Source organism: Pongo pygmaeus, chromosome 14 (genome assembly GCF_028885625.2).
Source record: "Pongo pygmaeus isolate AG05252 chromosome 14, NHGRI_mPonPyg2-v2.0_pri, whole genome shotgun sequence".
Classification (NCBI taxonomy): Eukaryota; Metazoa; Chordata; class Mammalia; order Primates; family Hominidae; genus Pongo; species Pongo pygmaeus.
Genome location: NC_072387.2, coordinates 101,719,491 through 101,735,262, shown reverse-complemented (window position 1 = coordinate 101,735,262; position 15,772 = coordinate 101,719,491). Strand labels below are relative to the sequence as shown.

The following is a 15,772-nucleotide window of genomic DNA, read 5'->3' as shown; positions in this document are numbered from 1 at the left end:
ACATATCCTTTCCTTGAGATATAGGGACTCTTGTGAAAATGGGAACATAAGAACTGGCTCTCCATAAACTTAAGCTTCGTCTTTGCAGAACAATTATGAGAAGTCTACTACTGACTCTTGAATATGTTGTATGCAATAAAAACTGTACTATTCAGGTATTGTTTCTGACCCATGATACTAGAAATAAATATCAACTACCCATGCAAAGTTTTGCTTAGGAAAAATGAAAGTATGTTCAAATATAAATTTTTGAAAAATGACTAATAACTAAAAAAAAATAGCCTTTCTTACCCCAAATATCAATAGATGCAGAATGGAGGGTAATATTTACAACATGCGACATAATGTTTGGTTCTAATTAATAGACTATTTCAATGAAATATTACTTTGATAAATATGTTCATGCTTCATTTGCCATGTATTAAAAACAGCAATACACACTACTTGATGAAAAACATCATTGAAGATAAAACAGAAGTATTTCATAAACAACCATTAGCTAGATTATAAGATAACATATAAAAGGTGTTATAGAAAATAAATATTATAAATACATATTATTCATCTATGACCTAACTTGTATTGAAATGCTGCAAAACCTTCACAGCAACATTCAGAGAATTACCTGAAAGATAACTCTGGCATCTTCTATGGGCTTCTATGTGTTTTCTTTAATGGTCACAGTGATTCCCATGTTCAAATTTATTCACTGAAGACAAAGCATGTCCTGAGATTCTCATTATTGAAATGCTGAGGCTGAGGCTTGCTTTTCACAGATACAGATTGTCCAGCATTAAAATACCACTGCATATTGACTGCATCGAAAAATCATTAAACTAAATATTTCCAAATGTCCTGATACAAATAATGTGTTACAATATTTTAGGTAGGATTATCTGACAGGATTAACAAGTTTATCAAATATAACAGAAAGTAACCACTTATTATTTATTACTGAGTATACTAATAAATATAGGCTCAGGACTTACCTGAATAACATGCTTCAGTTTATCGATAATCTGATTTATCACAGGATCAGTTCCTTTGACTTTGACTTCAGGATTTCCAGACTGGGCTTTGATTCCATTTCCAACCACACGCTGAGTATAACTAGCAAGGGAAATGTGAAAGATATGACTTAGTACCTGATCAGGGTATTATCTGTCACAGCTATCTGAACATATTTGAGGTCAGAATTTCCTCCTTTAGAGAATACACCAATGTATTTTTCTCTTGGAACAGAAACTGGCACAGCTGTAATGTTTTTCCAGGTAAAATGCTAAAATGCTTATCGTGCCATTAGATCATTCCAAAAATAATGTTATTCACTCAATGGAACCAACCAAAAATTACTTGTTTTTTAATACTACTTAACAATATGCTACAAAGAGTTAACATCTATCTTACTTTGTTACCAGGTCTTGCTGAATTATACATATGTCTGCACCCATATTGTCTGAGTCAGCTTATTTTATGCAGTTCCTACCTTATTTTTTAAGTATTAGGCTACTATATATATACTACTATATATAGTATATATATATATATGGAGAGAGAGAGAGAGAAGGAGAGAAGCCTAATATATATATATATATATAAAATATAGTAGTATATATGTATATATAATATATATTATATATATTATACATGTATATATATACTAGCCTAATATATATTTTATATATATATATTTCCTAATTAGTTGCTCCAAGTAATAAGTGATTAAACTTTTTAATAATGATAATACCAATTGGATATGATAAAAATAATTTTATTAATAAACTTGATTTTTAAAATAACCTTGAACCCATTTCTTTTTGTAGGCATAGAGGGAATTAGAGTTAAGAATTCTAGTATCCATTAGGGATTTGGCAGTATACATCAATAACAAACAGTAGAAGGAAAACAATTATACCTATGTTGTTAATGTGTAATAATATTCTTTATTTTTGAAAAATAAAATTATAAATATATATATATATATATATATATATACACACACATATATAGCGCATCTCTTAAATCCTCTGTGGCACTGTTATGCTATTCTTTACTCTTCCAATATTCCAAGCAGATCACGCATGTGGCATATATATATATATATATATATATATATAAAATATATATAACTGTACAAGTCAATATCATAAACCATAACTGTACAAATTTAAATAATCAAATTTATAAGCAACTAAAATCTGCAAAATATTTTCTAGGTAGAGGAAACAATCCGCTTTCACTTAGGTTCACTTAAACAAAGATCTGGTAAATCATGTGGTATGTAAAAGGGTCATTTCACAGGTGGTGAAATGCATTTGAAATTTCACTACCTTCCCCAAATTACAATCATATAATGTCAACTTAGAATTAATAAAAATATTTAAATTCATTAGTCACAAAGATGTCTTAAATGCATGCTATATTCCAAGTCCTGTACTAGGTGATTAGGATTATAAGAAGGTGTAAGACTCAATTTTTGTCCTCATAATGCTCATTACTTAACCAGGAATATAGTAATTAACTCATTCATTTTTATGTTTATTCATTACATTTTATTACATTTTTAAAAAACCATAGATTTCAGCAATATAAATACCCTTATTTGCCTGGCAGAATAGTGTAATATAAACACAACTGAACAGTTGAAATACAACATTATGAAAGTAGCTGGAAGGAAATGCACATGCCAAGTGTGAGGAAAGATAAGACAAATAGTAGACATTCTGGATACGGAGAAGTCCACGTGGACTCAGACTAGGGAAAAACTAAGGGAGAAATTGTAACTTGAGGTAGCCTTAGATGTATTGAGGTAAGAAGAGGACAGCTGTGGTATGGTTAATGAGAACTTCAGGGCAAAGGATGTCATCCCAGCAAGGAAAATGGCAAAGGTATGTGAATAAAGCAGACAGGGAGAACAGGCCTCTATTCACAAGGCAGAGAGTACAAACGGTGGAAAGCAATGGATACAGGGTCACACCCTGAAGATTCCACCCTGAATGTTTAAGACTCTCCATTGAGTGATATAATGGACTCTGGAGACACAGAACGGGGAAGTTGGCAGGGGGGTGAGGGATAAAAAACTAGATGTTTGGTACAATGTACACTACTCAGGTGACAGGTGCAATAAAATCTCAGACTTCACCACTATACAAGTCATCCATGTTACCAAAACCATTTGTGCTCCGAAAAGTATTGAAATTAAAGAGACATTTTAAAATGAAAACAAACACTATCATCTGAGTAATTTGTTTGCTTACATTAAATATCATAATAATTTTCAGCAAAAATATTCTCATTTTAATGTAACTTTCCTTCCCTGTATTTGAGCAGAGTATTGCACTATCCATAAACACCCTCTGAATTTTTACAGAAATGGAAAAATCTTTGAAGAAAATAAAAGAAGATTCTATGTTTGAGACTATGGCTATATTAAAGGAGTTTCAAGAAATATCCAGTTCTTCCCGAGATGATGTACTTCCAGTGACCAGTTTTAAGAAGTGGATCGAACATTTCCTAACTAGGTCCTTCAAGTAATAATAAGTGATTAAACTTTTTGATAATGATAATATCCATTGGACATGATAAAAATAATATTAATAAATCTTTTGATTTAAAATATAACCTTGAACCCACTTCTTTTTGTAGGCATGGAGGGAGTATAGAGTTAAGTATTCCAGTATCCATTAGGGATTTGGCAGTATACACCAATAACAAATAGTAGAAGGAAACCAATTATTCATTTTAGAAAAATAAAATTTTATACTCATATATATGTGTATATATATATATATATAGAGAGAGAGAGAGAGAGAGAAAGAGAGTAACCATCTCTTAAATTATCTGTAGCACTGCTGTGTTATTCCTTATGCTCCCAATATCCCAAGTAGATTGCACATGTGGCTGTTTTATTAATGTGTTGAATATTCATAATGATAATGAATAATATGAATAAATAAATTGATAAGTGCATAATTTTGATTTAGGCATTGCTTTACTCTATCTAGAGTTTGTCATTTCATGATAAACATCTTTTGGTGACCATGAATAAGAAACTCATAGACCTCAAAGTACGGGAAGCCTGACTGACTAAGGCCACTTGCTGCTTCACTCTAAAATCTGTTTCTGCATTTGCCCCTCAGTCAATGACTGAGGGCAGCAGGATTGCTAATGCAGATCCCTCATTAGGAGACACAGGGCTTCTCTGAGGACCAGGCTTGGCTCACGATTCCCTGAAGACTTTTCTTACCCTTCCTTAGACTGTACTTCATGCTCCAATGCTTCCACTCAACCTTCGTTTCCTCTTTCCTTCACTCTAGGTCAGACTTTCCTCACAGCTGAGAGCTCTTCCAGGCTTACTCAGCTTCTTCTCCATTTTCTCTCATAGGAATTTCCCTTAATAAAATCCTCTTGTGTTTAACCCCTTTTCAACATCTACCTCTTGGAGGACCTGGAATAACCCACCATATAATATTTGTATTATAATTACTCCCATTCTACAGCTTGAGAATCAGGGATCTGGATAGGTTAAGTAACTTAAGTTACTCAAGTAAGGCCACACCATATATATAAAGTATGCTGCAAGGAACACGCACTCCAAAATACAACCACCAATAAGTATCAATCCTGAAACCGACTAATAAAAGTAAAGATATAATTAGCTTGGTGCAAAATGTTATTTTTTTCTCTAATTACATTTTCTAAGGTTTCATTGTTTATAATAAAGAAGGGATGCATGATTTTCTTCAAAACCCTCCTCAACAAGCCAGGTGTAGTGGCATGCACCTGTAGTCCCAGCTACTCAGGAAGTGGAGGCAGGGGGATCATGTGAGCCCAGGAGATTAATGCTGCAGTGAGCTGTGATCACACCGCACTGACCATATGACCATGAGTATAAAACTCATAGACCTCAAGCCTGGGCAACAGAGCAAGACCGTGCCTTAAAAAAAAAAAAAAAAAGAAAAGAAAAAAAAGTAAAACTAAGCAAAACAAAACAATCCTCCTCAACAAATGGTTGCATATAACCAGCTAAACAGTAATATAACAGTTGTTGGCAGGGTGAGAAGAAACTAGAAGACTATAGGTTTGCCATACGGTTTTTCTGTTTCTTCAGAAACACAGACATAATATAGGCAATGAAAACTGAGCCTCTTCTCTTAATTTCAATTAAGCTATTAATTTATTTACATAATTTACTTACAGGCCAGAAAAGTTTCTTTAAAAAGGCAGGAATGTTGTTTCATGTTAATCTAAGGAATTGCTTACCTTTTGTTTTTGTTCTTAATTATCACAGTTACTAATACAGTAAAATAATATTTAGATAAAATTTATTAGAATTATAGGTGATAAAAAAATCTCATTCCAAGCTGTTATATTGTTGGAGGATCACTCTTCTTATGAGTCATATAAATAAGGAAAAATACTGCAAAGTAGACACACATTACTTCAAACGAAATATGATTTAATAAAATCAGTTATTCTCTTCCAGTTTTGTGATGTTCAAAATAACCACAATTGAAATAGTGATACATACACATCAGAACAGTTCAAATAAAAAAGAGAAATGATACCAAGTGTTGGCAAAGATGTGGAGCAACTGGAACTCTCTCCCATTGTGGATGGAAACGTAAACTGATGGACACCACCATTTCCCAAGTATGCTAAATCTAACCATATTCTATGACCTTGGGCATATGCCCAGCAATATTTACCAAAAGACAGATACATGAATGCTCAGAGAGGCACCATTCAAAATAACCACAAATTGGACATTATATTTGTATGATATAGTATACAGCAACGAGAACTAATGAATTACAACTATATGCAAAAAGATTGACAAATCTTATAAAATAAATATTGAATGAAAGAAGCAAGATGCAGAACATATTCTATGATAAAATTTTAAAACTAATCAGTTATGTTCCAAATCACCACAAGAGCTACCCTATGAGACAGTGTCTAGAAGAAGTAATAATATCAAGTTTCCTGATTTTAGTACTGGATACACAGAAGTGCTAAGTTTGTTTTAAAAAAAAGTATTGAGCTGTATAGTTAAAATTTGGGTGTTTTACGGTTTGTATGTATTTTCAGTCTTATAAAATTATGTTAAAAAGCCTTTATGCTCTTTTTCTTAATATGTTTACAATAGACAAATTTTCATTAAGCCAGAGTATAAAGAAAAAAGACCCACAAAGTTATGTTTAGCATGGACTAAGTGGTTCTGTCGTCATTAAGTGAGTACTTTAGGATCTAAGTCTGATATAAAACCTTACTTCCCCGAAGGCTTTAATTTGCATGCAAGAAAACATGGTTTCTAAATTAAATGTTTTGTAACAAATAATTTTTATTTGAATTCCTCTCATGACATTTTAATAAATCATTAATTCCTTCTTTTTCTTTTTAATGTACAAGTAATGGATAAAACATTTCAAAGATCCCTACAGAAGTTTCTTGACTTGAAATATTGTTCACATTACAATGATAAGGATGGAATAAAACCAAAAAAGATAGACAGGCAGATTTTTTGTTGGGGAAGTAATAGACCCACCATCTGTGCTTCTTTCTTCTAAGCAGAGCTGGGAATGAGTGACAGCAGTTGAATAGGAATACTTGCTCCCCAAGCACTACTTGTTTTTCATTAACAAGGAAAATAGGCAAGCCCTGATATATTTACATTCTACAAAATTGTTTTTAAATGATGATAACAAGATCTTAGTTCCCTCTCTGTTGAACACATAAAAATATTAAAAGGCATTGTAATAAATTTATATACAGCACTTCAGGAGGAAGTCATTTCTCCTGACTTTACCAGCTTGTCCTATTTGAAACTGATACCATGCCCTATTGTGATAGTAATTTCATTTTATTTAGAATACAATAGAATTTGGCTCAGATTCACACCAAAAGTATAGTATTCTGATGTGCACTTACACAATTTCAGGGGAAACAATATCTGGAATCTGACTCTGGAATTCATTACAAATCAGTTACAGGGGTCTGTCTTGGAATTTTTTGATAACTGGACTGGGACAGAATGTAAGAATAAATCATCAATAGCAGATGAGGAAAACACTTGATGAGAGCTTTCTTGTTCTACCTTTATTGCTATTTCTATCCGGGGTTAAAAAGAGCATGGGGGCCATGTTCTGGTTGTTATTCTTGTTGTTGTTTGATTGGTTTGTTTATTATGTTCTTGTATGACTTGGTTATGTGACTGGATATTAAAATTCTTTCCATTTCCAGAGTCATAAATCTCCTAAATTTCTAGGAGATTAAATACTGGTTTTATCTTTGGCTCTGGTAAAAATGTTGCTATCTTGGCTTAAAAGGAGGTCTGGGAAATATGTTGTATCTATTCATCAGTGAACGTGAACTGCTTCTACAAGAACAAATTTTCTATTCAAACCATTTCTAGTTCCTGGTTCTGACAGCAAATGTGAAAGCAAGGACTAGAGATTTGGTTTTTGTAAGTTTCCTCAAATACTTGGGAAATACTGGATTCCATTGCCGAGTGTTGACTTTTGTACATTCAACTTGTACACAGCACTTTTTCTCTATGTTGAAAGTCCTAATCCTTGAAATCTCAGAATGGAAAAGAGTTATATGATTGATTTTACGTGCCAGGTTTATGGGAATAACCTTTCATGGAAGATAGGAGGCTTACAGGGGATTTAGAGAAAGGAGACATCTGTGGAATCAATTCAAAATGATTAAGCCTTTTGCGATCCCACTATCTCACTTCAATTGTTGAGCCACAAAACTACTTTTAAGTTAATCTCTAACATTTATTTGGCTTTATAATTACATATAAATAATGTCTAAATTTGACACCTATGTTTTTAAACTTAATAGTGAAGTCAAAATAAATGGAATTAAGGAGAGCTTATTATGACCTTTATTGTTATTTATATATAACAAATTTCCTATTAAGAATATAATATTTTATGATATCTTATGGATGTCATTAACATTAAGAAAGATATTATCATGCTTTGTACAGCAACCAACACAAAAATTTTACCACACCACTGCAATAAATAGAATAAAAACATGTTCAGAAAGACTTAGAAACTCATTAAAGAATGGATATTAATCACTCTTCACCCTAACTCCTCATTTGGCAAGGCGTGAATCTATGCATGCCAGTTTAGTCAGGTGGCAGGTAAGTAGTCCCATTGCATTTCATAAAATAAGCAGCTGTGTGAATTTGAAAGATAATATTTTCACATGAAAAACTAATGACTGCACACGTAAAATCAGTAGTGTTTTGGAAGCTGTCATTTCAAAAAAAATTAACTACCTAATTAAAAAGTAGCACAAATGAACTTTTGCCTACGTAAAAAAATGGAACATTGCTTAGCCTTTTCTTTAAACCCCTCCCCAATTTTACCAAGAAAGGATAAATACCTTTATTATAGTCAAAGCTCTGTTTTTATGGTTTTAAATTTTTAATAGAAAATTCAAAGCAAATGATAATAAATCTTTAATTTATAATTATCCTAATTTGATTCAAAGTGACTGTCCAAATATAAAATGATCAATTATAACTACAATCAACTACCAATAATGCTATATGAGTTTGAAATGTTATACTAACTTGCCTTTTCCAGGAATGCATTTTAAAATTAAACTCTTCTCAGTAAGATCAAGGCTATCCTTCATGGATTTATGATGATAGATAATCACCACTTTGTACTGATTTGCTGTCTCACTTCACTGTTTGATACCAACATATGAAAGTAAATATGCTATTTAGGGGAAAACTGTTATCTGAGTACTAATAAATTAAATGCTATTTTAAGCCAACAACAAAATGATTTAGGGTACAAATTTTATTTAACCAACTTTTCATTAGAAGCATTATAAAATTCTGAAAGATCCTAGAATCTTATATAGCTTTTTTGTATTTTTTTCAAATGTAATTGACACAAGCATGAATTAAATTTCATATTTAAAAATCTTCTGGCTACATTAAAATATACTTTAAAATTACTTGCAAGATACGATAATTCTAAGATTACCAACATATCATGCAAATGAAACACCTAGATATTTCCTACCAACACATGATATAATAAAATCAAGAAGAACTTCTGAATTAGAATGCAGTAGTCGCCTAGGGCCATCATACCTAATTATCACAAACTTGGTGGGTTAAGAGGAAAGAAATATATTCTCTCACAGTTCTGAAGCCTGGACCTCTGAAATCAAGATGTTGGCAGGGCCATACTCCCTGTGAAGACCCTCGGGAGGAATTCTCCCTTGCTCCTGGCAATCCTTGGTCTTCTTTGATTTGCGACTGCATAACTCCAATTTCTGTCTCCATCTTCACGTGACCTTCTCCGTGTGTGTCTTTTCCTGTGTCTTATAAGGACATTTACATTGGATGTAGGGCCCACCTTCATCCAGGATGACCTCATCTCAACCCTTGAGTTAATTATATCTGCAAGGACCCTACTTCCAAATAAGTCGCATTCTAAAGTTCCTAGTGGACATAAATTTTGGAGGTACAGTATTTAAATCACTACACAGAACATTGTAAAGACAAAAATCTGGAAACTACCTGAATGAAAACAGATATTCCCTTGAACTTCAACAAAAATCATATTCTATTTTCCCATGAGAAACATTTTATTACTGTAAAACAATATTTATATTTCACAAGTACACCTCTTAAATTGTAGCTTGGTTTTTAACTTTTATGTTTTTACTCTAATTCAGTTGGCCATAAGAAAAATAATTAGCTTTGGAAATTATCAGTACATGATATCTAGTATTTCCTATATTTTTAATAACTTCTACCTCCTAGCAAAAATGATGCAATGGACAATTTCTGTGTTCTAAATTCACACACACAAACAGGAAAGACACTTCAAAAATGATTTGTTCTCTCTTAAAGCAGAAGCCCAACCACCTGCTCTGAATCTGAAAGTTTCCCGAAAGCAATGAAGGGCTAGTTTATTATGAAGGTGTTGATAGCTGATTCTGTGGAGACTCACACAGAAACAAAGAATACATTTTAGTCACACTTAATGCTAATGTGATAGTAAGGTTGTGACAATATTCAAATATGACCAATTTCATTAAATTAGCTACACTCAGGCTTAGCTTAGTTGTCCAAATTTATTATAAATAGTTCAGAAGAAATAATTCAGCTCTTCTGTTTTCTATTTCTTATTTTTTGTTGATGCTTAAGAGTAAAAACATATTTTAACTGAATTTTTTTTTCTTAGCAATCAGTTCTCTTGTTTTATCACCATAAGACTGTAAGGGGCCGTAACAGGTCACAGCATCTAGCACTGCCTTCAACAAGAAATACACCTAGAGCAGGAATATAGTACTTGGCATTCATCTTTAGGCCTACAACCTAATAGATTTTTTTGTCTGTCTTTGGTGACAGTAACATAAATTTAAAGCTGGAAAGGATCTTAGAGGTCATCTAGTCCCACCCAAGCATCTTTTAAAACAAAATAAACAAGTATGTTTATTTCATCATTTCGTACTTATACACTGTGTATTTCCAGAAAAGCCTTTGAGACCGCTTAGAATAAAAGGCACAAGCACTATAAAACAAGGGCAAAATGACAGAATAATGAAGAGAAGGAGGTGACGATTATACAGGAAGACCTAGGGAAGGAAACACTACCCTTCAGCCTAATATTTAGTCCTAAGCCTCTTGTTATTGAAGGCCAAAAGGAAAACCAGAATGCAAATAGGTGTCGTTAGTTAATAAAATAGTATCTGCATATGTCAGCAGCTATTTTTTGGTAACTCTAAACCCTTAAGCAAAACTTATAAGTCTTTAAGCAACAGACAATGGACAATATAATAAAATAATCTTCAATAGCGATTTCAAAACTTTTAAAGATGTAAGTACAAATAATCTTTTCTTATAGGATGCTTTGTTGAAAGCTGCCCGCATGATGGTATTTTAAATTACATGATGTTAAATCGCCTGCATGATGGTGTTTTACTGGGACCTGGTTATATGACTTGGTGAAGAATATAATCTTTGATAACTTAGAAGAGTGAATGGTTAATATTTCTCTGAATTGTTTTTGTTTCTAATTGGTATTTTATTTTATCCCTCATAGAGAATATATTTTCTGGGAAATACACTGAAGTACAGTAAAAAAAGAAGCTCAGAGTTAAAGTGTTGAGGTAAATCACAAAGCAGAGGTTGTGTCTGAAGAACTGTGTGGTCGCACTGCATCACACAGCAAATAGAAATATGGGTGAGCGCTTTACCAGCAGATAAACACCAATGAGAGTGGGAACAGCAGTCACAAGATGTGTTTTAACAGAGAGATAGTTAATTAAATATTTTGTAATACATTTATTAAACCTACATTTAGTGGAATTTTTTTCCTTTCTTCACTTTGGCAAATGTGCATATTTTTATAGAGAACACAGTTTTACAGCTGTAATTTTCAGACTTTAAGTCAGGCCCATCACCAACGCTCTATAAATTGGATGGCCTTGATATGTGGTCCAGGTATTTTTGAACCAGGGATGGGAGCCTATCCAACAAGTCAAAAGCTGATTTTTGTAGCTTTCATTATGAACACCTCTCTGACTGCTCTTCTTTCTGACTTTACCAAACAAATTACTTAGGATTCTTAAGTGCCAGGCATATTAACATAAGAACTAAATAAATTTTAAAAATAAATGCATACACATGCACACGCACATGCACACACACACACACACACACACACACACACACAAACACACAGCATTCTCTATATTTACTTCTACTTTGAATAGCAAAAAAGCTGTGTTCCTGGGCCTATGGAAAAAATATGAAGTTTGAAAAGATTTGTAAATAACTTCTTCTTAATGAAAACAACCCTGTAGTAATTACTATTTTAAAAAAAATATTGGAATTTGAGCATAACACAGTTTCAATCTTGTCTCTATTCCAACTTAAAGTCCTGTCCAACGGTTCCATTTTATGGTCTGTGGAATCATAAAATAAAAATTTATATCTTTTAAAGTATTTGATGAAAAAGGAGGAGGAGGGGGAGGAAGAAGAGGAGGAGGAGGAAGAAGAGGAAGAGGAGGAGTTGGGAAAATAACTAGGATTCCTGTTCTTGCCTCACTTTAACTACACTACAGCCAAATTCCTACTACCAAGCAGTCCTCAGACAACAATCTATGTATGTAACAGAAACTAATTTGTGTTCGCTTGTATATATGAGAAAATTGCTCCTCCAGCTATGTCTTGGCAAACTCAGTTACACAGAAAACAGCAGGACTTGGTTCCATAAAACTACATGTGCCTAGGGACTTTTAGATTCCTAATAGTGGTAATTACTAACAGACATATTTGGCTGACTCAGTATAGGAAAAATGTGCATATACAGGATTTCAGAAGACCTCTGGAGTCTAAATAGAATGGAAGTTTCTGGTCTAGATGACCTAGAGATTCCACACCTACAGAGGCATTTGGCCAATCTCCCCCTCATCCTTTATACCTCCCCCATTCTCCTCTCAGTCCGCTCATGATTTCTGCCAGGCCCGTCAGTGTTTACATACTCTGTCCTCCATGTCTGGAAAGTTCTATCCCTTCAGAACCCTTCCTCAGTCATCTGTACTAAGCTTACAAAGGGGGTTTACAGATGTGATTAAATTAAGGGTCTTAAAATAGGGGGCCAGTGCGGTGGCTCATGCTTGTAATCCCAACACTTTGGGAGGCAGAGGTGGCTGGATAACAAGGTCAGGAGATTCAGACCATCCTGGCTAACGTGGTGAAACTCCGTTTCTACTAAAAATACAAAAAATTAGCAGGCCTTGGTGGCACGTGCCTGTAGTCCCAACTACTCAGGAGGCTGAGGCAGGAGAATTGCTTGAACCCGGGAGGTGGAGGTTGCAGTGAGCTGAGATTGTGCCACCGCGCTCCAGCCTGGATGATAGAGTGAGACTCTGTCTCAAAAATTTAAAAAAAAAATTAAAAAAAAATTTTAATGGAGGGATTATCCAAGATTATCTGGGCAGGCCGTAAATACAATCACATGTGTACCTGTAAGACTCAGGCAGAGGTCATTTTTTTAAAGACAGAAATGGAGAAGACAATGGGACCACAGAGGCAGAGATTGGAGTGATGCAGCCACAAGCCCAGGAATGCCAGAGCTCAAAGAGGCAAGAAATAGATTATCTCCTAGAACCATTAGAGGGAGCTTGGTTTTACAGACACTTTAATTTCGGCCCAATTACACTGATTTCAGATTTCTGATCTTCACAACAGTAAGAGAACAAATTTCTGTAGATTGAAATCACTCCGTTCATGATTGTTTGTCCTAGCAGCCACAGAAAATTAATACCACCCCCAAACTGGAGCATTCTTTCTAGGTTACTTGCTCTCATTTGTGCAGTTTGTCAGAATTGAAATGGAGTAGCTTTAAAGTCATGTTAAAGAAAAAAAAAAGAAAGAAAGAAAGAAAAAGATAAAACCTGACAACAGAGCTGGGAAGGCCATAAGGGATGTTTCTCATGCAAGTATGCCTGGTAATAAGAACCATCATAAATGACTACAAAAACTACAAGCTTGCAAAAAGGTCTTGGCAGCCTTACACAAAAAAACACTTCTGTGAGAATATCTGCCCAGAGACTGCTTGTCCAACCTCAGCACCTTGTAGTCAAGGGTAATTATCTCAAAACAATTACATAGTCTTCCTCATTTTTTCTTTATAAGCCATTGTCTTCCTTTACTTCCTATATACACATACAGTTCACTGTGGCACATGTATTCCCAAGGCAATGCCCTATCCCCAGATAAAGATCATTTTATTTTACAGACCCTCTCTCTAAAGCTTGTCATAAATGGTGTCCAGAAGTGGGATCTGAAGCTAGATCACTTCCAGAAGGAATTGGCAATTCTAGAAACCAGCATGTGGAACACACCTGAGCCCCTTGAGAGCTCTGCTTCCATGCTCGCCTTTCCTGCCCTGCTGAGTCTTCTCTCAGGCAGACCTTCTCTCTATTTTGTAGAGGCCTTTTCTTATTTTATTTTATTATTTTAATTAGGGATTTGGTTTGGTTAGAAGGCCACCTTCAATAAAACACCTTAACATCCCTCCTAGGATGATAAAAGACTTTTTATCTTTCCTGGCAATTCCTTTCTGGTTTAAAGACAACAGTCCTTCTGGCTTCAGTACTCTGGTTTCTGCAAAATTTACATTCCGTCTCTGAGACATGTCTTGCTGGTGAATTTACCCTTGTCATTTTTGCATGCCTAATTTAATATTTTGTTTAATCTGCACACCTGGGTTAAAATTTTTGTACACACTCTGATTTGGGTTTCATTTTATTAGTGATGCATGTCTGCAAATGATTGGTTCTTTCCCCCTGCTTGTTTCTGTAAATCTTCTGAGAACAAAACTAAACATTCTAAATGGTGGGTGCAGAATGACTAATTAAAAATCACTAAGGAAGTCACAACCATCTAAAATGCCAGTCCAAACTCATGACCTTCCTTGACAAGATTTATAGGATTGTCTTTGCTCTCGAGAGATTTATAAAAAATGAAATGGGATTCTTAAACAGTAAGGCATGCCAAGCTTTCTGGGACTCCAGCCAGATACAGGGCTTTCCCTCCTATATTGCTGGTCATCATGGGGAAATCTCCAAGCTTGTTTTTGCTTAGTACCAAATTAAGAGACTGCAACCATACACTTAACATGTAGAATCTTCAAAGTTCTCTAACTTTTTCCTACCTACTTTGAATCTACTGACTTTACTGCAAGTGCTGAAATAAAATTCACTGCTTATGGCATACCAGCCAAGATTAAAAAACAAACAAACAAACAAACAAAAAAAGTCCTGAAGGGCTATCAAATGGATGGTTTTACAAATTATCATAGCTCTATGACAACCAGCAACTTAGACACCTTCTGGAAATGTAAATTTACATTTGTCTGACAATTGCTTAGAGTGATGGAACAGATAATTGAATAATTGATTTCTAAAAGAAAAATATCTAAATAAATGTTTATAAAAGTTAGGCACTTAAATCAAAAAGGTCAAAATCTTGATCTCAGAGCAATAATATATTTATATCCAACATAAAAATTGCTTTGTATGCCATGCAGGGGCCAGAAAAAAACTGGAAAAAAAAATAACCTTGTAAAATGCTTCCCCACCCTCATTGACTAGTTAAGTAAGATAGACCAGCAAAGAATGATAGATTTTTTTACTTAGATTTCAAGGCCACATGGAGATTTTGTTTTTCTTACACAATTATGCTATTCCTAGCTAAAATGTCTGCAATGGAATATATAACCCTAAACTCACTTGAAAATGAAAAAAAAGGAGGTAGGGGAGAAAGGGTAAATGAGATTCAAAAATAAGTTGTATCTAAAATGTTGGTCCACAGACTTTTTAAGACTATCTATAGGGGTCATAGAATTTAGTCATGTAAACAGGTCCTATTTTGTCAGATACATAATTTGGAACCAACTGTCTTTTATAAATTAGTATTACTATCTTATGACCAAAATTCTAGAATGAAAGCTGTAAGATCTTTTGTTGTGTGTGTATGTGGCTTAGGTATGTTCATACATATGTACATGTTTTATGGTATATGTTGTGTCTACATGATAAAATCTGGAGTAGAGGGCCAGAAATCCCTTTAAAAATTCTCTTCAGATTGATTTAGACAGATGCCTGCTCATATAAAATATACAGTGATAAACCTAAATGCCTTTCAGTTCACATGGCTTAAGTAAATCTTTAATAAATAAGTTGGTTTTACATTTGGGGATGAAATAAAAAT

General features: G+C 33.9%; 1 protein-coding gene across 4 annotated transcripts in view; it reads right to left on the bottom strand.

Moving 5' to 3' along the window:
- Nucleotides 1-15,772, bottom strand: part of GPC5 (glypican 5) — a 1,461,148-nt gene that overhangs the window by 945,107 nt on the left and 500,269 nt on the right. For all 4 annotated transcript variants that reach the window (XM_063651046.1, XM_054446639.2, XM_063651047.1 and 1 more), the window contains exon 6: nucleotides 990-1,110. In XM_063651046.1, coding sequence (XP_063507116.1) covers nucleotides 990-1,110 — 121 coding nt within the window. The remainder of the gene's footprint in view (nucleotides 1-989; nucleotides 1,111-15,772) is intronic.